General features: G+C 44.1%; 1 protein-coding gene across 1 annotated transcript; it reads left to right on the top strand.

Annotated features, from left to right (window-relative positions):
• Positions 1–3753: 3753 nt before the first annotated feature.
• Positions 3754–7569, top strand: LOC123183300 (diacylglycerol O-acyltransferase 2D-like). The gene is made up of 7 exons (XM_044596110.1): positions 3754–3764; positions 6074–6185; positions 6293–6448; positions 6584–6670; positions 6893–6990; positions 7081–7168; positions 7468–7569. The coding sequence occupies exons 1-7, from the start codon at positions 3754–3756 to the stop codon at positions 7567–7569; spliced, it is 654 nt and encodes a 217-aa protein (XP_044452045.1).
• Positions 7570–21942: the final 14373 nt, after the last annotated feature.

The raw sequence follows: 21942 nt of genomic DNA, 5'->3' as shown, positions 1-21942 counted from the left end.
TAGATAACCTGAAACTTAACTTCATTAAAATGCATCAACTGCGTGTGTAACCGTGATGGTCTCTTCTCGACGGAGTCCGGGAAGTGAACACGGTGTTGGAGTAATGTTTGACGTAGGTTGTTCTAGGATCACTTCTTGATCATAGTTGTTCGTCCGTGCTTTTGCCTTCTCTTCTCGCTCTCATTTGCGTATGTTAGCCACCATATATGCTAGTCGCTTGCTGCAACTCCACCTCAAACCTTTGCCTTACTTATAAGCTTAAATAGTCTTGATCGCGAGGGTGTGAGATTGCTGACTCCCCGTGACTCACAGATTACTTCCAAAACCAGATGCAGGGACCGATGATACCGGTCCAGGTGATATGACCGAGCTCAAGTGGGAGTTCGATGAAGACTCTTGTCGTTACTACGTGTCTTTCCCGGATGATCAGTAGTGGTGCCCAGTTGGGGCGATCGGGGACTTTGTCGCATTTGGGGGTTGATCTTTATTTTGGTTCCGTAGTCGGACCCTGAGTGTATTGGATGAATGTAATGACTTATTCATGTATTTGTGTGACATGGCGAGTGTACGCCAACTATGTACTTTTCACCTTTATTTATTTACATGGGTTGTTGTGAAGATTACCTCACTTGCGACATTGCTTTCAATGCGGTTATGCCTCTAAGTCATGCTTCGACACATAGGAGATATAGCCGCATCGAGGGCGTTACACTTTGTGAATCTTGATTACAGAAACTTTTCAACAAAAACATTATCCCCTTGTACAATTCCGTTGTATTATAAAAATAATGTGCCAAGGGTTGCCTTTAGGATGTTTACATTTGCTTGATGGTATGTACGGTGCAGGACAGAAACTTTGGCTGTAGTGCGCGATTTTACATTTTTAGCTGGAACTTCAAATGGTTCTGATTCTTTTTGCACTGTATTTCTATACAAATTGTTTATTTTTCCTATTAGAATTTTTCAAATATCATAATTATGGTGAATGTTCAGATTATTACAGACTGTTCTGTTTTAGACAGATTCAGTTTTTGATGCATAGTTTGCTTGTTTTGATGAAATTATCGATTTATATTAGTGGATTAAGCCATGAAAAAGTTATGTTAAAGTAGACACAATGCAAAAACAAAATATGAATTGGCTTGCAACAGTACTTAGAGTAGTGATTTGCTTTATTACACTAACGGATCTTACCAAGTTTTCTGTTGAAGTTTTGTGTGGATGAAGTGTTCGATGATCGAGAATGTCTCGATGTGAGAAGAAGGAAGAGAGGCAAGAGCTCAAGCTTGGGGATGCCCGAGGCACCCCAAGTAAATATTCAAGGAGACTCAAGCGTCTAAGCTTGGGGATGCCCCGGAAGGCATCCCCTCTTTCTTCAACAAGTATCGGTATGTTTTCGGATTCGTTTCGTTCATGCGATATGTGCAATCTTGGAGCGTCTTTTGCATTTAGTTTTCATTTTTCTTTTATGCACCATGCTGGTATGAGATAGTCCTTGGTTGATTTATAGAATGCTCTATGCACTTCACTTATATCTTTTGAGTATGGCTTTATAGAATGCTTCATGTGCTTCACTTATATCATTTGAAGTTTGGATTGCATGTTTCTCTTACATAGAAAACCGCCATTTGTAGAATGCTCTTTTGCTTCACTTATATTTGTTAGAGCGTGGGCATATCTTTTGTAGAAAGAATTAAACTCTCTTGCTTCACTTATATCTATTTAGAGAGATGACAGGAACTGGTCATTCACATGGTTAGTCATAAAATCCTACATAAAACTTGTAGATCACTGAATATGATATGTTTGATTCCTTGCAATAGTTTTGCGATATAAAGATGGTGGTATTAGAGTCATGCTAGTGGGTAGTTGTGGATTAGCATAAATACTTGTGTTGAGGTTTGTGATTCCCGTAGCATGCATGTACGGTGAACCGTTATGTAACGAAGGCGGAGCATGATTTATTTATTGATTGTCTTCCTTATGAGTGGCGGTCGGGGACGAGCGATGGTCTTTTCCTACCAATCTATCCCCATAGGAGCATGCGCGTAGTACTTTGTTTCGATAGCTAATAGACTTTTGCAATAAGTATGTGAGTTCTTTATGACTAATGTTGAGTCCATGGATTATACGCACTCTCACCCTTCCACCATTGCTAGCCTCTCTAGTACCGTGCAACTTTCGCCGGTACCATAAACCCACCATATACCTTCCTCAAAACAGTCACCATACCTACCTATCATGGCATTTCCATAGCCATTCCGAGATATATTGCCATGCAACTTCCACCATCATCATATACATGACTTGAGCATTCATTGTCATATTTCTTTGCATGATCGTAAGATAGCTAGCATGATGTTTTCATGGCTTGTCCATTTTTTGATGTCATTGCTACGCTAGATCATTGCACATCCCGGTACACCGCCGGAGGCATTCATATAGAGTCATATCTTTTTCTAGTATCGAGTTGTAATATTGAGCTATAAGTAAATAAAAGTGTGATGATCATCATTATTAGAGGATTGCCCCAGAGAGGAAAGGATGATGGAGACTATGATTCCCCCACAAGTCGGGATGAGACTCCGGACGAACAAAAAAAAAAGAGAAAGGCCAAAAAACAAAAAGAGAAGGCCCAAAAAAATAAAAATAAATGAGAGAAAAAGAGAGAAGGGGCAATGTTACTATCCTTTTACCACACTTGTGCTTCAAAGTAGCACCATGTTCTTCATATGGAGAGTCTCTTGAGTTATCACTTTCATATACTAGTGGGAATTTTCATTATAGAACTTGGCTTGTATATTCTGATGATGGGCTTCCTCAAATGCCCGAGGTCTTCATGGGCAAGCAAGTTGGATGCACACCTACTTAGTTTTTAGTCTGAGCTTTCATACACTTATAGCTCTTAGTGCATCCGTTGCATGGCAATCCCTACTCACTCACATTGATATCTATTGATGGGCATCTCCATAGCCCGTTGATATGCCTAGTTGATGTGAGACTATCTTCTCCTTTTTGTCTTCTCCACAACCACCATTCTATTCCACCTATAGTGCTATGTCCATGGCTCACACTCATGTATTACGTGAAAGTTGAAAAGGTTTGAGAACGTCAAAAGTATGAAACAATTGCTTGGCTTGTCATCGGGGTTGTGCATGATGTGAATATTTTGTGTGGTGAAGATGGAGCATAGCTAGACTATATGATTTTGTAGGGATAACTTTCTTTGGCCATGATTTTTTGAAAAGACATGATTGCTTTATTAGTAGGCTTGAAGTATTATTGTTTTTATGTCAAATGATAGACTATTGCTTTGAATAACTCGTATCTTAATATTCATGCCATGATTAGATATGTGATCAAGATTATGCTAGGTAGCATTCCACATCAAAAATTATCTTTTTTATCATTTACCTACTCGAGGAAGAGCAGGAATTAAGCTTGGGGGTATTGATACGTCTCCGTCGTATCTATAATTTTTGATTGTTCCATGCCAATATTCTACAACTTTCATATACTTTTGGCAACTTTTTATACTATTTTTGGGACTAACATATTGATCCAGTGCCCAGTGCAAGTTCCTGTTTGTTGCATGCTTTTTTTTTGGCAGAAAATCCATATCGAATGGAGTCCAAACGGGATAAAAACGGATGGAGATTTTTTTTGGAATATATGTGATTTTTGGGAAGTGAAATCAACACGAGACGATGATCGAGGGGCCCACGAGGTAGGGGGGGCGCGCCCCTGACCCCCATGGCCACCCGGTAAGGCGGTTGGTGCCCTTCTTTCGCCGCAAGAAAGCTAATATCCGGATAGAGACCGTGTTAAAATTTCAGCCCAATCGGAGTTACGGATCTCCGGGAATATAAGAAACGGTGAAAGGGAAGAATATGAGAATGCAGAAACAGAGAGACAAAGAGACAGATCTAATCTCGGAGGGGCTCTCGCCCCTCCCACGCCATGGAGACCAAGGACCAGACGGGAAACCCTTCTCCCATCTAGGGAGGATGTCAAGGAAGAAGAAGAAGGAGGGGGGCTCTCTCCCCCTCGCTTCCGGTGGCACCGGAGTGCCACCGGGGGCCATCATCATCACCGCAATCTTCACCAACTCTTCCCCCCTCTATGCAGCGGTGTAACCTCTCTCTTACCTGTTGTAATCTCTACTTAAACATGGTGCTCAACGCTATATATTATTTCCCAATGATGTATGGCTATCCTCTGATGTTTGAGTAGATTCATTTTGTCCTATGGGTTATCTGATGATCGTGATTGGTTTGAGTTGCATGTTTTATTATTGGTCCTGTCCTATGGTGCTCTCTGTGTCGCGCAAGCATGAGGGATTCCCATTGTAGGGTGTTTCAATACGTTTCTGATTCTCTTATAGTGGGTTGCGTGAGTGACTGAAACACAAACCCGAGTAAGGGGGTTGTTGCGTATGGGATAAAGAGGACTTGATGCTTTAATGCTATGGTTGGGCTTTACCTTAATGATCTTTAGTAGTTGCGAGTGCTTGCTAGAGTTCCAATCATAAGTGCATATGATCCAAGTAGAGGAAGTATGTTAGCTTATGCCTCTCCCTCATATAAAATTGCAACAATGATTACCAGTCTAGTTATCGATTGCCTAGGGACAAGTAACTTTCTCATAACAAAAAGCTCTCTACTAAAACTAATTTAGTTGTGTCTTTATCTAAACAGCCCCTACCTTTTATTTACATGCTCTTTATTACCTTGCAAACCTATCCAAAAACACCTACAAAGTACTTCTAGTTTCATACTTGTTCTAGGTAAAGCGAACGTCAAGCGTGCGTAGAGTTGTATCGGTGGTCGATAGAACTTGAGGGAATATTTGTTCTGCCTTTAGCTCCTCATTGGGTTCGACACTCTTACTTATCGAAAACTATTGCGATCCCCTATACTTGTGGGTTATCATGAATACATTAACTCCTCAAACTACGGTCATCACCGGGAGTGGTCCCGGCTATTGTCACTCCGGGGTTGCTGGATCATAACACGTAGTAGGTGACTATAACTTGCAAGATCGAATCTAGAACATGGATATAATGGTGATAACATAAACGGTCCAGATCTAAAATCATGGCACCCAAGCCCAAAGTGACAAGCATTAAGCATGGAAAATTCATAGCAACATCAATCTAAGAACATAGTGGATACTAGGGATCAAGCCCTAACAAAACTAACTCGATTACATGATGAATCTCATCCAACTCCTCACCGACCAGCGAGCCTACGAAGGAATTACTCACTCCCGGTGGGGAGCATCATGGAATTGGCGATGGAGATGGGTTGGTGATGACGAAGAACGAAGACCCCCCTCTCCGGAGCCCCAAATGGACTCCAGATCTGGCCTCCCAATGAAGAACAGGAGGTGATGGCGGCTCCGCCTCGTGGATCATGATAATTCTTTGTCCCTGATTTTTTCTGGAAAATAGGATTTTATAGCGTCGGTTTCAGGCTCTGCGGGGCCACCAGGTGGGGACAACCCACCTCGGCGCGCCCTGGTGGGTTGTGCCCACCCAGGTGCCCCCTTCGGTAGGTCTTGGCTCCAAAAATTCTTATATATTATATAAAAATTCCTCGCAAAGTTTCGTTGCATTCCGAGAACTTTTATTTCTGCACAAAAACAACACCATGGTAGTTCTGCTAAAAACAGCGTAAGTCTGGGGTTAGTTTCATTCAAATCATGCAAATTAGAGTTCGAAACAAGAGGAAAAGCATTAGGAAAAGTAGATACATTGGAGACGTATCAACTCCCCCAAGCTTAAACCTTTGCTTGTCCTCAAGCAATTCAGTTGATAAACTGAAAGTGAAAAAGAAAATTGGCATGGTGTCATGTCATGGTACTACCATGCTGTGGTAAAAAATTTGAGAGAATAGGAACAAGTTTTGGTATAAGTTTCTTGCAAACCGGAGCTTCTCTCAAGAAGGCTCGTGGTTCTGAGAGGGAACATGTCACCTTTGTGTTCATAATTCAAATTTGAAATACAAGCACATGCTCCAGTGCACCAAAGCTGGTTGAAAAATCACATGTGTGTCCTCGGGTAAATTTCTAGGTCCCATGCAAGCTATGAACCACATTCTGTGCTGCCAATCGGCGTGACGACTTTGGCTAATCATGTCAGGTTTATGCCTCTGCCTAAGCTCAAAGTCCTTGCGAGCAGTGCGGTACGTAAGCTCCCTGAATTTGATTGCAGCACAATGCCGTGGATTAATTTGATTCTATCGATTAGTAGGATGTGTTACTTATTCTGTCAATGATTCATTTGTGCTAGGTGTTCCACACCCCATTCATGAGGAAGATATGGACATGGATAGGACTGGTTGCTGCAATGAGGAAGAATTTCTACTCCTGCCTTGCAGCTGCTTACAGTTGCGTTGTAGTGCCTGGAGGCATACAGGAGATTCTTCATACAGATCATGATTCCGAGGTTTGTGCTTATGACACGTCGATGACATCCTTTCTTGTATCATTCATTGATGAGGAGCATTGACTATCTGGGTTAAAATAACCTTATACTCACTCTTCCTAAGTTAAGTTCGTCCAACCCTTGCATGTTTTGCAGGTTGCTTTCCTTAATTCAAGAAAACGGTTTGTCAAGATAGATATGCATGTTGGCTGCCCTTTAGTCCTTGTTGTCTACTTCAGACAGGTAAAAAAGCAACATTTGGTTGCTTTAACTGTAAAATGTTGAAAGCAACTTGAAGGAGATTGAGTTTCCCAAATGTGAAAACATATGCCACTCACACAAGGAAGCTATGGAATATGTTAGGGTCATGTCCCTGCAAAGTCAACTGTGTTCTTCATTTCTTGTTGTTGAATACATTCCTAAAGAACTACCAATGCTGATTATCTGTTGTTATCATCTGGTCAGAGCAAAGCTTACAGATGGTGGAGGCCAGGAGGCAAATTGTTTGTGAACATTGCTATAGCACCTAAATTTACTCCTATTATCTTCTGGGGAAGATATGGGTAACTCCCTACGTGTTAATATATTTATTTTTGAATTTGTGATATTGATTTGGATGGATTTTCATCATCTACCGGCACATCTGAATGCAGGACACCGATCGCTTTCTCGACACCTATGCATCTGGTTGTTGGTAGACCCATTGAGCTGAAGAAAAATCCTCTACCTACCATTGATGAGGTGAAAACCCATAATCATGCAATTGCTACCATTAATTTTTTTGCCAATCCATTGAAGATCTAGTAGAGCAAAATAAATTACTTCTAGGGCTATCTTAGAGTTCATCTCTGCACATTTCGCCTCTTTAGACAGAAGGTCACTTCTTCCACTGAAATCAACCCTTGCAGTAAACAGAAGTGTTAAAAGGATTTCACATCCTTCAAGTTGGAACAATAGTAGTATTACTTCTTTTACTATCTCGTTACCATTGCTCTGTTCGTTTACAACCGTCTAAAAGCAAGTTTCCCTGTTGTCGACAGATAAATGAAGTGCATGGACAATTCGTGGGCACCTTGCAAGAACTATTTGAGAAATACAATATGAAAGCCAGATATCCTAGCCTCCATCTAAGAGTCCTGTAACACTTTCTTGTGGAGAACAAAATGCCTTGTAATATCACGGCAATTCAGCGATGCTTACGGCCTGATCGATCACTCTACATGATCGTTAGCATGAAGTTGGAGTTCGTTGAGTTGTTATACTACCATGATGTTGGTACTAGCGCATGTTTCATGATCAATCACATGGCGCCTCTGATGCAACAGAACTGCCACTGCCTGCTGGTAATAAGTATATAAAGCCTTGTACTGTTGTACAAGTCGATCCTTCAGAGGGGATATTGGTTCGTTCTTTGCTTTTAGGTTTGGATGACTGCTAATCTGATTCTATAAGATATGAGTTACACGCACTAGTCGATTGTGTGAACATATCCATAGAATATGTCAATTTCAGTTATTAACATTGACGAAGATCATCATCAACAACTCCGCATCACATGGCAACTCCAGGACACCAAGACATCGTTCCCTGCCTAATTAATTTCTTTCTTGTTCCCGGAGTTCTTGCTTAGCATAAATATTCCCAATCAGCTAGCGGACATGGCGGCTGGTGGTGCTCTGGGCACGCAAGGTTAGCTCGGTCCTCCAGGTCAAGACACTGCGGCACAACTACGTCAGCCTGGCTGCACTACAACAAGCAAGAATTCTTAGTTGATGAGGCGCTAGCATTCCGGTTTCACCCCCATCGAGCAAGCAATGATGACGGCGACCGTTGGCTCGGTGGAGGGTGTTGGGATGGACATCAAGGCATACGAATTCATCGCAAAGTTCTACGTGTGGATGAACTACAGCGATAATTCTAGAGCTGCAAGACATGGACATGATGAAGAAAAGTATCTGATAGATATAGTGTTAAGATTGCTTGCTCATTTGCTAAATTTGTTTCACTTTTTGATGAAAAAAACCATTGCATGTAATGTATCAGCTGTACATCCATGTATGTTATCAATCAGAGCTAAAATTCAATGGAAAGGGCACCATCCTACCTGGCACCGCTCAAACTTCCTCTTAGGCGGCTCAACCAGGTGGTGCCCCGACCACTAGTTTGGCATAAACATGCCCATCACTAGCACGACATAGAAACATATGGGGGGTTAAAGTCACCGGCCTTGTTGGCAGAGGTGGTCCTTCCCTTCTTGGCATTGCCACCCACTTCCTTGTCCTTCTTCTTCTCATGGGCACCCTCTCCCGCCTTGACAAAGGCTTCATTAAGCTAAAGAGGTTGCTTGGCCTTGTTCTTCTTCTTCTTATTCTTCTTTGACTTGGGTACAAACCCAAGTCCTTCCTTTCCCACAACTTCCTGTTGATTGCTCAAAAGGTCATTTAGGTACTTCTCGCCTTCTATGCAAGTCACAAGGCCCTTCTCAAGTCGCTCTTTCAACTTGGCATTCTCCTCCATAAGATGCACATGCTCACAACAAGGGTTAGTAGGATGGGTGTTATCAATTAAAACAAAAGGAGGGCACATGGAAATCACCTTGGTTAGCTTACCTTGGAGTTGATCATGAGACTCCTTGAGAGAGCCATGAACATCCTTCGAGATCGTGTGAGCCTTTTCAAGTGTGTCAAACTCTTCCTTGAGTCTATCATGGCCAACCCCAAGAGAAACCTTCTCATATTTAAGCACATGAGTAAGCACTATAGCATGATCAAGATCCTTTTGTAATTTAGAAAGGTCAATGTTGTGTGACTCCTCAAAAGCCAAACAAAGACATCGCTCTTCCTCAAGAGCAGTGGAGAGATCTGCTATCTCATCGGCTTAGTCATGACTATGCCCATCTAACTTAGAGACGGTATCCTCATGAGACTCAATGACATAATTGACCTCACCCAGTTGTTCAAGACAGCAACAAAGTGCTTCTTTGTCTCACCTCTTATCTTACTCAAGAACTTATCAATTTCGTACTCATCCACCTTAACCTCTGATGTCTACTACTCAACTTTATTCTTGTAGACACGTGTTGGGCCTCCAAGTGCAGAGTTCTGTGGGACAGTAGCAATTTTCCCTCAAGTGGATGACCTAAGGTTTATCAATCCGTGGGAGGTGTAGGATGAAGATGGTCTTTCTCAAACAACCCTACAACCAAATAATAAAAAGTCTCTTTTCTCCTCAACACACCAAATACAATGGTAATTTGTATAGGTGCACTAGTTCGGTGAAGAGATGGTGATAAAAGTGTAATATTGATGGTAGAAATATATTTTTATAATCTGAGTAAATAAAAACAGCAAGGTAGCAAATAGTAAACGGGCACAAAAACGGTATTGCAATGCTTGAAAATGAGGGCTAGGGTCCATACTTCCGCTAGTGCAATCTCTCAACAATGCTAATATAATTGGATCATATAACCATCCCTTAACGTGCGATGAAGAATCACTCCAAAGTTCCTATATAGCGGAGAACATAAGAAGAAATTGTTTGTAGCTATTCTTTTCGATCGATCTATCCATGTAACGCCCTCGATGCGGCTATATCTCCCACGTGTCGAAGCACGACTTAGAGGCATAACCGCATTGAAAGCAATGTCGCAAGTGAGGTAATCTTCACACAACCCATGTAATACATAAGGGAAAGAGATACATAGTTGGCTTACAATCTCCACTTCACTCAATACATGAATAAAGCATTACATCATCCAGATACAATCAAGGTCCGACTACGGAACCAAAATGAAAGAAGACTACCCCAAATGCTACACAGATCCCCGATCGACCCCAACTGGGCTCCACTACTGATCAACTAGAACGAAACAACATAAAGGACAAGATCTTCATCGAGCTCCTCCTTGAGCTTGGTTGCGTCACCTGTACGGTTTCATCGACACCTGCAAACTGGTTTTGGAAGTATCTGTGAGTCACGGGGACTCAGCAATCTCACACCCTCACGATCAAGACTATTTAAGCTTATGGGTAAGGTAAAGGTATGAGGTGGAGCTGCAACAAGCGACTAGCATATTTGGTGGCTAACATACGCAAATAAGAGCGAGAAGAGAAGGCAAAAGCACGGTCGAACAACTATGATCAAGAAGTGATCCTAGAACAACATGCGTCAAGCATAACTCCAACACCGTGTTCACTTCCCGGACCCCGCCGAGAAGAGACCATCGTGGTAACACACGCGGTTGATGTATTTTAATCAAGGTCAACTTCAGGTTGTCTACAACCAGACATTAACAAATTCCCATCTGCCCATAACCGCGGGAACGGCTTTCGAAAGTTCAAATCCCTGCAGGGGTGTCCCAACTTGGCCCATCACAAGCTCTCACGGTCAACGAAGGATATTCCTTCTCCCAAGACATTCTGATCAGACTCGGCATCCAGCTTACAAGACATCCTCGACAATGGTAAAACAAGTCCAGCAACACCGCCCGAATGTGCTGACAAATCCCAATAGGAGCTGCACATATCTCGTTCTCAGGGCACACTCAGATGAGACTAGCTACGAGTAAAACCAACCCTCAAGTTTCCCCGAGGTGGCCCCGCAGGCAGCTCAGTTTGGACCAACACTCAGAGGAGCACTGGCCCAGGGGGGGTTAAAATAAAGATGAGCCTTGAGTCTGCAGAACCCAAGGGAAAGAAAAGGCTAGGTGGAGAATGGTAAAACCAAGGTTGGGCATTGCTGGAGGAGTTTTATTCAAGGCGAACTGTCAAGGGGTTCCCATTATAACCCAACCGCGTAAGGAACGCAAAATCTGGGAACATAACACCGATATGACGGAAACTAGGGCGGCAAGAGTGGAACAAAACACCAGGCATAAGGACGAGCCTTCCACCCTTTACCAAGTATATAGATGCATTAATTAAATAAGAGATATTGTGATATCCGAACAAGTAAACATGTTCCAACAAGGAACAACATCTCCGTGTTCCAACAAGGAACAAACTTCAATCTTCACCTGCAACTAACAACGCTATAAGAGGGGCTGAGCAAAGCGGTAACATAGCCAAACAACGGTTTGCTAGTACAAGGTGGGTTAGCGGCTTGGTTTAACAATATGGGAGGCATGATAAGCAAGTGGTAGGCATCGCAGCATAGGCATAGCAAAAGAGCGAGCAACTAGCAAGCAAAGATAGAAGTGATTTCGAGGGTATGGTCATTTTGCCTGAAATCCTGCAAGGAAGAAGAACGAGTCCATGAAGAAGGCAAACGGACGTAGACGAACGGGTCCTCACAAACGCGACGTTACCGGAACCAACCCGAAGGAGCAAACACCGGAAAGAAGCACACAACATAGTAAACAAACAACACATGAACATGGTATGATATGCGGGATGCGGTATGTGATGCATATGCAAGATTTGGAAAGGAATGATTGAACCTGGCATCAACTTGGAAATCCAAGAGTGCCACTGGAAAGGTGAGATTATTTCGGTTGAAATCGATATAAAGATCACCGGAATCTGATGCAAGGTTTGAAAATGGCAAGCAAAACAAAATGGCATCGGTCTGCGATAAACAGCAAGTAGCCATCTAAATGCATCAAGATAAATAAGCTACAGCACTCAAACATGGCAACAAAATACAAGGCAGGAATCCAATCAAGATGCTTGACAAAAGATGAATACTGAGCTACGGCTAATTCACTCAATAACAGGTTCAAACAAGCATGGCAAAAGTGCAAATGATAACAGGTTTCGGACTTAGTGAAATTAACACAAGTCTGGAATTTGTCATCAGGAAGCACACTTTAGAGCATGAAAAGTACATGCTATAGGAACTAAACATGGCAAATCAAGGCATGGCACGAAGCTACTCAAAGCACTTAACAAAAGTCCCTTAGTGACGTTGAGCCAAAAGGGATCAGAAAATACAATTGCAAGCATGTGAACATGGCAAAAAGATAAACAGATTCAGACTTAGTGAAAAACTGGAGCATGCAAATCAGTTAACGAGTAGGCATGTTTACGAGCTCGATGCACTCACTACAAAGCATGGCATGACAAACTGACCATACACCCATCAAGAAGACATGGCATAGAAGCTAGAAATGGCAAGAACAACAACATAGCATGCACAGATCAATAGCAACGACCTCAGCAAAATCGCTAATCATGTCAACGATCTGCCAGGAACATTTTATAGCAAAAGTAGAGCTCGATTGACCCCAGCTAGGCTGCTCCATAAATGCAAAAAAGACATGGATGGATAGAGCACCACAATGTTAACAAAACATCCTTACTGATCATCCTCAAAAGAGGCACGGATCACTAGGAAACAACATGAACATATGGTATACCGACAAAAACAGAACAAGGACTGTGAAAAACTAAGTCCCTGAAATCAGCATTACCGATTACACTACTTTGCAAGCTTGTGCTAGTCACCACAAATATCACAAAAATACATGGTAAGCACCACTGTAAAGATGGCATGGCATATAACAAAACACATGTAGAGCTCAGGGTCATAGCATGCACACATTAATCATGGCAAAAATGACAAAAGGCTATTTGCTGAAACAGATCTGACAAATTCATCACAAATCCCTCTTCCAACAGCATTTCGAACATCAAGATGAGCTCAAATGAAAATGATAAAATGGGATGAAATAATGTACTCGTCCAGACAAACATTTTGATATGCTACACGCACGAATCGGGGCTACGGATGCAGAGTTATGGCATGATGAATATTGCAAAAAAATAAACTGAGACGGGGCAAAAAGTCAACCTCTTCAGATCTGGATCTAGGGTTTGCACGTGAATCGAGGATGACCGAGATCTTGCTGGAGTTTGGAGAAGATCGCCGGAACAGGCTCGGGGAAGAAGGAGGAGGGGTTGCCGGAGCGGCGGAGCTCGCCGGAGTCCTCCGCGGGGCCGGAGCAGGCGGCTGCGGTGGTTGGCGGCGCCGGTGTGGTGGCGGAGCCGGGGCGGCTCGGGCGGCGCCCGCCGGCGCGGGGAGGCGCGGCAGGGAGCGGGAGGCGGCGTGGCAGGGCGGCGGAGATGGCGGCGGCGAGCGACAACGGGCGGCCGGCGACGCGTGGTGGCCGGCGCGAGGCGGCGCGCGGCAGGGAGGCGGGCAAGCCGCGGTCGCGAGCTGGCGGCGCGACCGACCGGGCCGGGAGGGCCGCGGCTGGGCCCGGCGGGCCTGGCGGCAGGGCGTGGATGCTGGGACAGGTGGCGGCACGCGATTGGCGGCGGCGATGTGTCCGGCCGGAGTCGGACATGTCCGGCGCGGCGCGGAGGGAAAATTTAGGGTTATGGGTGGAGGAGACCCGGAATATCGGGGAGGAGGCCTATTTATAGAGGTAGAGGGAGCTAGGAAGCTCCAAATGAGGTGCGGTTTTCGGCCACGCGATCGTGATCAAACGATCAAGATGACGGAGGAGGTTTAGGTGGGTTTTTGGGCCAAATTGGAAGGGTGTTGGGCTGCAACACACACGAGGCCTTTTCGGTCCCTCGGTTAACCGTTGGAGTATCAAACGAAGTCCAAATGGCACGAAACTTGACAGGCGGTCTACCGGTAGTAAACCAAGGCCACATGGAAAGCCTCGGTCCAATCCGAGAAAGTTTAACACCCGCACACGAAAAGAGGTAGAAAGGGACACCGCGTGACATAGGAGCGCCGGATTGCAAAACGGACAACGGGGAAAATGCTCGGACGCATGAGACGAACATGTATGCAAATGAAATGCACATGATGACATGATATGGAATGCATGACACGCAATCAATGACAAGCCAACAACAGCAAATAACTGGAGGACACCTGGCACATCGGTCTCGGGGCGTTACAACACTCCACCACTACGAGAGGATCTCGTCCCGAGATCTAGAGTGGCACCGGAGGGAAAACCGGAAGAGAAAAAGAAGAGGTAAACCTAAGTTGCTTCTTTGACAAACGAGTGAAACCATGAACCTTGAGAGGTTGAACAAATTGAAAGGACGAATGCAATGAGAATGAGCAAAGTCGAAAGCACTCCGTTAGGACAAAAAACAAGGAAGAACACATTCGGGCAGCACTCCGGTTGAAAATAGATGCAAGGCTTGATAAGGCGAAAAGAACTTGTGCAAAAGGGGCACAACACTCAGGTTCAAAGGATAGGCATGAAAGAACATGATATTTTCCAAAACGAGATGACTGGTGAAAGAACAACAACGCAATGCCCCCAGAACGAAAGAATAGAAGATAGATGATTGAATTAGGAGAATGGAGAAGAAAATGCCAACTTCTGCCACAAAAGAGCTTGAAAAGGCATCTTTAGGAGAAGGGTTGAACGGAGTTGTTGGAGAACCAACGACGAAAAGAATAAGATTGGTATGGTCTTATGGAATACATCTCAAATTATGAGGTGACACCCTGCCACTCACGGGAAAAAAAATTGGATTGGTATGAACAAGGAGACGAGAAAGTATTTCACCGGGAGGATAAAGAAGAACTTGGGTCCTTTATAAGCACCATGGATAGCAACAATCCTCAGGGAAGGCTTTAGGTGAAATATACCCCAAGATAACTCCAAAGAAGAGGTTGATTGGTTGGAAAGATGACTTGAGCGAAGAGAAAATGATGAATTTAAATACCTCACTCTTGAAAACATGTGAAACATGAAACACAAAGGGAAATTGTCAAGAGTGACATAACACCACCTCAAAAGATATGCGTGAAAGAATTGCACTCCAGATTGCAAGAAGAAGAAAGCTTGAACTCCTTTGAAAATAATCTTGATGAACGTTTCGAGAACGGATTAAGTCCTTGATGAACTATCATGTAGAACCTCCATGAAGAACTCCGTTAAACAAAAGAATGATCAAACAGAAGGAAAGAGAAGTTGAAAACATAAAGTGAAACCTTGAAATGATTTAGAAGGAGCTTCGCGACAAGACAAAGCGGAAACGCTTGGAACTCTGGAATAGAAAGACGAGCACTTGAAACCAAGAATTTAATTATCGTGAACAAACTCCGGAAGAAAAGATTGACATATGGATGAAACAAGAATAAGAATTACATTATGCTTGTCCTTCATCAATTAAATTGATGATCAACAATGGATTTGGCATACTACTTATTCTCTTAGAAAGAATTAAGCGAGATATAGCGCAAACTTGGGAAGGTCTTCGACGAATCCACCAGTAGGATTGAAAACAGCAAATGAATTGATATGATAACAAGGTAAGAAGAATCTTGAACGAACCACCGTAAGAATTGAAAATGAACGAAGAGAAGATAAAGAAACACCGGGAAGAATTATAAAATGAACGAGGATGCTTGAGAGGATTTAGATACATGAGAGCGAAGAGATCACGAGCCGATTAGAGATCACTTGAACAAAGCCCCGGTAAGATTAGAGAATGATAACTGAAAGCTGAGAATGAATAAACCTGAATTGATGGACTCCAGATAGGTGAAAGGAATTCTCACAATCAAAACAATTATAAGAGGATGGCCTTGAACTAGAACCACGAATCTTGAAGAGAATGGAGCAAGATTGAGAGAAAATTCTTCTTCGGTCTTCAAAATCTGAGAATTACGACGAGAAACACCACCGTGAATTGTTGAGATACTCCGAAATGATAAATAGAAAGGTTGAACCAACGATGAAAAGAATTTAACCGATCTTGGAGAAAGACATTTGACTGATGATAAATCATTCTTACGTCAAACTTTAGAAAAGAATTTGAGAATAACTCCGGAAAAATTAGAAGAGTCAGGTAAGATCCTAGGAAAAGACTTGTGGGTTAGGGCCCACTCAAACGAAACACCATAGAACGATTTAAAAGAGATAATGCACCAGTTGAGTTAAATGGCTTGAATGAGATAACAACTTCAAAATAGGATGAACTGATCTTGAATGAAAAGATGAGCCTTCTGAGATATCTTGAGCACTCCGGGACAATATAATAGTGAGAGGTGAACGATTAAGAATTGCACCAGCATGAGAAAGCCTTGAAATGAGGGAAAGGGTAAAGAAACACCAAAAGCTTGAATTGAATCCACCGGAGGAGAAAAAAGAACGAAGAATGATGAACTTGAAGCTCCGTTAGAATCTTCATGAGAAACACCGGGTAAGAACATTGACAGAAAAGAATGGAAAGACTTCACATCAATAAAAGGATACTTGATTAAGAAATCTGAGTCCTTGAAGAAACAAGGGTGGGAGGGTGGGAAAACAAAGGCAACTTGGGATGGATGAAACAACCAACGTTGAGATCTTAGATTGAATCTTGCGGATGTGGAATGATCGGATCCACTTGAAGAGAAACACGCCGGTTGAAAAGGATTAACATGACAATCTCGATTATCATGAAGGATTAGTATTCGCATAGAAATGTGAGAACACCACTTAGGAAAGGTATGGAATCAACATTTGACTTCGAAGCAACTCGAATACCACAACTCAAAACAAAACAAAGGATTGGCTTGCAGAATAAGCCGGAACAAACATATGATAGAGATTTCGTCCGAAATTTTCGTGGTGGGGCCTACACGGGCTCGATCGTACAGCACCATCATGTACAAGGCAGTGCACATGACATACGAAGCGTCCCTGAGTCGGCGTAGCCAAGGACTCTTTAAGACACAACGAGACCACTGTAAAACCAACCGTGGATAGGCGGACCACTGGACGTCGAACCCCAATTTCATGTCATACATCTGTCGGAAAGATATCCTAAGAGCTACTTGAATTCCCACTTATAAACTCCCGAAATTTTCCGGTTATGCAATCGGGTGTTGGGGATACAGGGGAAGCATAATATCTCACCCAAACTAGCAAATCCTACATCCAGCTGTATCCATCCTTCAACACATAACCAAGAAACCTTCGGAAATCATTTACCTCAACCTTCGAAAAGCATCTGTTATACGAGTTATGGCAATACTCCCGAGCTCCCGCCCCAGTACTGTGTGGCGTCGAGGTTATCTCACCAACAACTGCATAAAAGAGATTTTCGATGTCGGCGAAACTAAACTCAGGTATTCCAGAACTGCAACGATAAAATTGTGACGACAACACCTCGGAGCTCAACTCCCCGGGACACTGCCACAACCCCTAAATGACAGGAGGCACCAAGAACAATGTTCTCGTCACAAAACCATCGGAATGATTCCAAGATACCTGCGTGATCCTAAAAAAATTTTTAGTGAAATTTGAGAAGAGAAGAGTCAAAACTTTACGTCAGGATGCCTCACCAGAGCGACGAAGGGACTGGGGAGTAAAAAGAATTCCTAACTCTCCGATATATATAATTCCTAAATGACTCAAAACATTTCTAGAGTCAATAACGCCAGCGATTCGGTCAAGCATGGGGCTCCTAAGGTCGGGGAAGGCTCTGATACCAACTTGTAATGCCCTCGATGCGGCTATATCTCCCACGTGTCGAAGCACGACTTAGAGGCGTAACTGCATTGAAAGCAATGTCGCAAGTGAGGTAATCTTCACACAACCCATGTAATACATAAGGGAAAGAGATACATAGTTGGCTTACAATTGCCACTTCACACAATACATGAATAAAGCATTACATCATCCAGATACAATCAAGGTCCGACTACGGAACCAAAATGAAAGAAGACTACCCCAAATGCTACATAGATCCCCGATCGACCCCAACTGGGCTCCACTACTGATCAACTAGAACGAAACAACACAAAGGACAAGATCTTCATCGAGCTCCTCCTTGAGCTTGGTTGCGTCACCTGTACGGTTTCATCGACACCTGCAAACTGGTTTTGGAAGTATCTGTGAGTCACGAGGACTCAGCAATCTCACACCCTCGCGATCAAGACTATTTAAGCTTATGGGTAAGGTAAAGGTATGAGGTGGAGCTGCAGCAAGCGACTAGCATATTTGGTGGCTAACATACACAAATGAGAGCGAGAAGAGAAGGCAAAAGCACGGTCGAACAACTATGATCAAAAAGTGATCCTAGAACAACCTACATCAAGCATAACTCCAACATCGTGTTCACTTCCCGGACCCCGCCGAGAAGAGACCATCACGGTAACACACGCAGTTGATGTATTTTAATTAAGGTCAACTTCAGGTTTACTACAACCAGACATTAACAAATTCCCATCTGCCCATAACTGCGGGCACGGCTTTCAAAAGTTCAAATCCCTGGAGGGGTGTCCCAACTTAGCCCATCACAAGCATTCACGGTCAACGAAGGATATTCCTTCTCCCAAGACATTCCGATCAGACTCGACATCCAGGTTAGAAGACATCCTCGACAATGGTAAAACAAGTCCAGCAACACCGCCTGAATGTGCCGACAAATCCCGATACGAGCTGCACATATCTCGTTCTCAGGGCACACTCAGATGAGACTAGCTATGAGTAAAACCAACCCTCAAGTTTCCCCGAGGTGGCCCTGCAGGTAGCTCAGTTCGGACCAACACTCAGAGGAGCACTGGCCCAGGGGGGTTAAAATAAAGATGACCCTTGAGTCTGCAGAACCCAAGGGAAAGAAAAGTCTAGGTGGCGAATTGTAAAACCAAGGTTGGGCATTGCTGGAGGAGTTTTATTCAAGGCGAACTGTCAAGGGGTTCCCATTATAACCCAACCGCGTAAGGAATGCAAAATCCGGGAACATAACACCGATATGACGGAAACTAGGACGGCAAGAGTGGAACAAAACACCAGGCATAAGGCCGAGCCTTCCACCCTTTACCAAGTATATAGATGCATTAATTAAATAAGAGATATTGTGATATCCCAGCAAGTAAACATCTTCCAACAAGGAACAGCATCTCCATGTTCAAACAAGGAACAAACTTCAATCTTCACCTGCAACTAACAATGCTATAAGAGGGGCGGAGCAAAGCGGTAACATAGCCAAACAACGGTTTGCTAGGACAAGGTGGGTTAGCGGCTTGGTTTAACAATATGGGAGGCATGATAAGCAAGTGGTAGGTATCACAACATAGGCGTAGCAAAAGAGCGAGCAACTAGCAAGCAAAGATATAAGTGATTTCGAGGGTATGGTCATCTTGCCCGAAATCCCGCAAGGAAGAAGAACGAGTCCATGAAGAAGGCAAACGGATGTAGACGAACGGGTCCTCACAAACGCGACATTACCGGAACCAACCCAAAGGAGCAAACACCGGAAAGAAGCACACAACATAGTAAACAAACAACACATGAACATGGTATGATATGCAGGATGCGGTATGTGATGCATATGCAAGATTTGGAAAGGAATGATTGAACCTGGCCTCAACTTGGAAATCCAAGAGTGCCATTGGAAAGGCGAGATGATTTCGATTGAAATCGATATAAAGATCACCGGAATCAGATGCACGATTTGGAAATGGTAAGCAAAACAAATATGGCATCGGTCTGCGATAAACAAATGGTAGCCATCTAAATGCATCAAGATAAATAAGCTACAGTACTCAAACATGGCGACAAAATACAAGGCAGGAATCCACTCAAGATGCTTGACAAAAGATGAATATTGAGCTATGGCTAATTCACTCAATAACAGGTTCAAACAAGCATGGCAAAAGTGCAAATGATAACAGGTTTCAGACAGTGAAATTAACACTAGTATGGAATTTGTCATGAGGAAGCACACTTTAGAGCATGAAAAGTACATGCTACAGGATCTAAACATGGCAAATCAAGGCATGGCATGAAGCTACTCAAAGCACTTAACAAAAGTCCCTTAGTGTCCTTGAGCCAAAAGGGATCATAAAATAGAATTGCAAGCATGTAAACATGGCAAAAACATAAACATATTCAGACTTAGTGAAAAACTGGAGCATGCAAATCAGTTAACGAGTAGGCATGTTTACGAGCTCGATGCACTCACTACAGAGCATGGCATGACAAACTGAGCATACACCCATCAAGAAGACATGGCATAGAAGCTAGACATGGCAAGAACAACAACATAGCATGCACGGCTCAATAGCAACAACCTCGGCAGAATCGCCAATCATGTCAATGATCTGCCAGGAACATTTTATAGCAAAAGTAGAGCTCGATTGACTCCAGCTAGGGTGCTCCATAAATGCAAACAAAGATATGGATGGATAGAGCACCACAATGTTAACAAAACATCCTTACTGATCATCCTTAAAGAGGCACAGATCACTAGGAAACAACATGAACATATGGCATACCGACAAAAACAGAACAAGGACTTGGTGAAAAACTAAGTCCCTGAAATCAGCATTACCGATTACGCTACTTTGCAAGCTTGTGCTAGTCACCACAAATATCACAAAAATACATGGTAAGCACCACTGTAAAGATGGCATGGCATATAACAAAACACATGTAGAGCTTAGGGTCATAGCATGCACACATTAATCATGGCAAAAATGACAAAAGGCTATTTGCTGAAACAGATCTAACAAATTCATCACATAGCCCTCTTCCAACAGCATTTCGAGCATCAAGATGAGCTCAAATGAAAATAATGCAGTGGGATGAAATGATGTACTCATCGAGACGAACATTTTGATATGCTACACGCACGAATCGGGGCTACGGATGCAGAGTTATGGCATGATGAATATCGCAAAAAAAACTGAGACGGGGCAAAAGTCAACCTCTCCAAATCTGGATCTAGGGTTTGCACATGGATCGAGGATGACCGAGATCTCGCTGGAATTTGGAGAAGATCGCCAGAACAGACTCGGGAAAGAAGGAGGAGGGGTCGCCGGAGCGGCGGAGCGGCGGAGCTCGCCGGAGTCCACCGCGGGGCCGGAGCGGGCGGCTGCGGTGGTTGGTAGCGCCGGTGCAGTGGCGGAGCCGGGGCGGCTCGGGCGGCGCCCACCGGCACCGGGCGGCTCGGCAAGGAGCGAGAGGCGGCGCGGCAGGGAGCGAGAGGCGGCGCGGCAGGGCGGCGGAGATGGCGGCAGCGAGCGACGATGGGCGGCGGCGACGCGAGGCGGCGCACGGCAGGGAGGCGGGCGAGCCGTGGTCGCGGGCTGGCGGCGCGACCGACCGGGCCGGGAGGGCCACGGCTGGGCCCGGCGGGCCTGGCGGCAGGGCACGGACGGTGGGACAGGTGGTGGCACGCGATTGGCGGCGGCGATGCGTTCGGACGGAGTCGAACATGTCCGGCACGGTGCGGAGGGAAAATTTAAGGTTAGGGGTGGAGGAGACCCGGAATTTCAGGGAGGAGGCCTATTTATAGAGGTAGAGGGAGCTAGGAAGCTCCAAATGAGGTGCTGTTTTTGGCCACGCGATCGTGATCAAACGTCCGAGATGATGGAGGAGGTTTAGGTGGGTTTTTGGGCCAAATTGGAAGGGTGTTGGGCTGCAACACACATGAGGCCTTTTCGGTCCCTCGGTTAACCGTTGGAGTATCGAACGAAGTCCAAATGGCACGAAACTTGACAGGCGGTCTACCGGTAGTAAACCAAGGCCACATGGAAAGCCTCGGTCCAATCCGAGAACGTTTAACACCCGCACACGAAAAGAGGTAGAAAGGGACACGGGGTGA

Source organism: Triticum aestivum, chromosome 1A (genome assembly GCF_018294505.1).
Source record: "Triticum aestivum cultivar Chinese Spring chromosome 1A, IWGSC CS RefSeq v2.1, whole genome shotgun sequence".
NCBI classification, from domain to species: Eukaryota; Viridiplantae; Streptophyta; class Magnoliopsida; order Poales; family Poaceae; genus Triticum; species Triticum aestivum.
The sequence above is the reverse complement of the archived record's forward strand: the minus strand, read 5'-3'. Positions and strand labels throughout refer to the sequence as shown.

Coding starts and splice junctions, on each gene's coding strand:
- LOC123183300 (XM_044596110.1), top strand. Junction 6,186..6,292: donor AAGTCCTTGCGAGCAGTGCG/GTACGTAAGCTC, acceptor CATTTGTGCTAG/GTGTTCCACACCCCATTCAT. Junction 6,991..7,080: donor ATCTTCTGGGGAAGATATGG/GTAACTCCCTAC, acceptor ATCTGAATGCAG/GACACCGATCGCTTTCTCGA.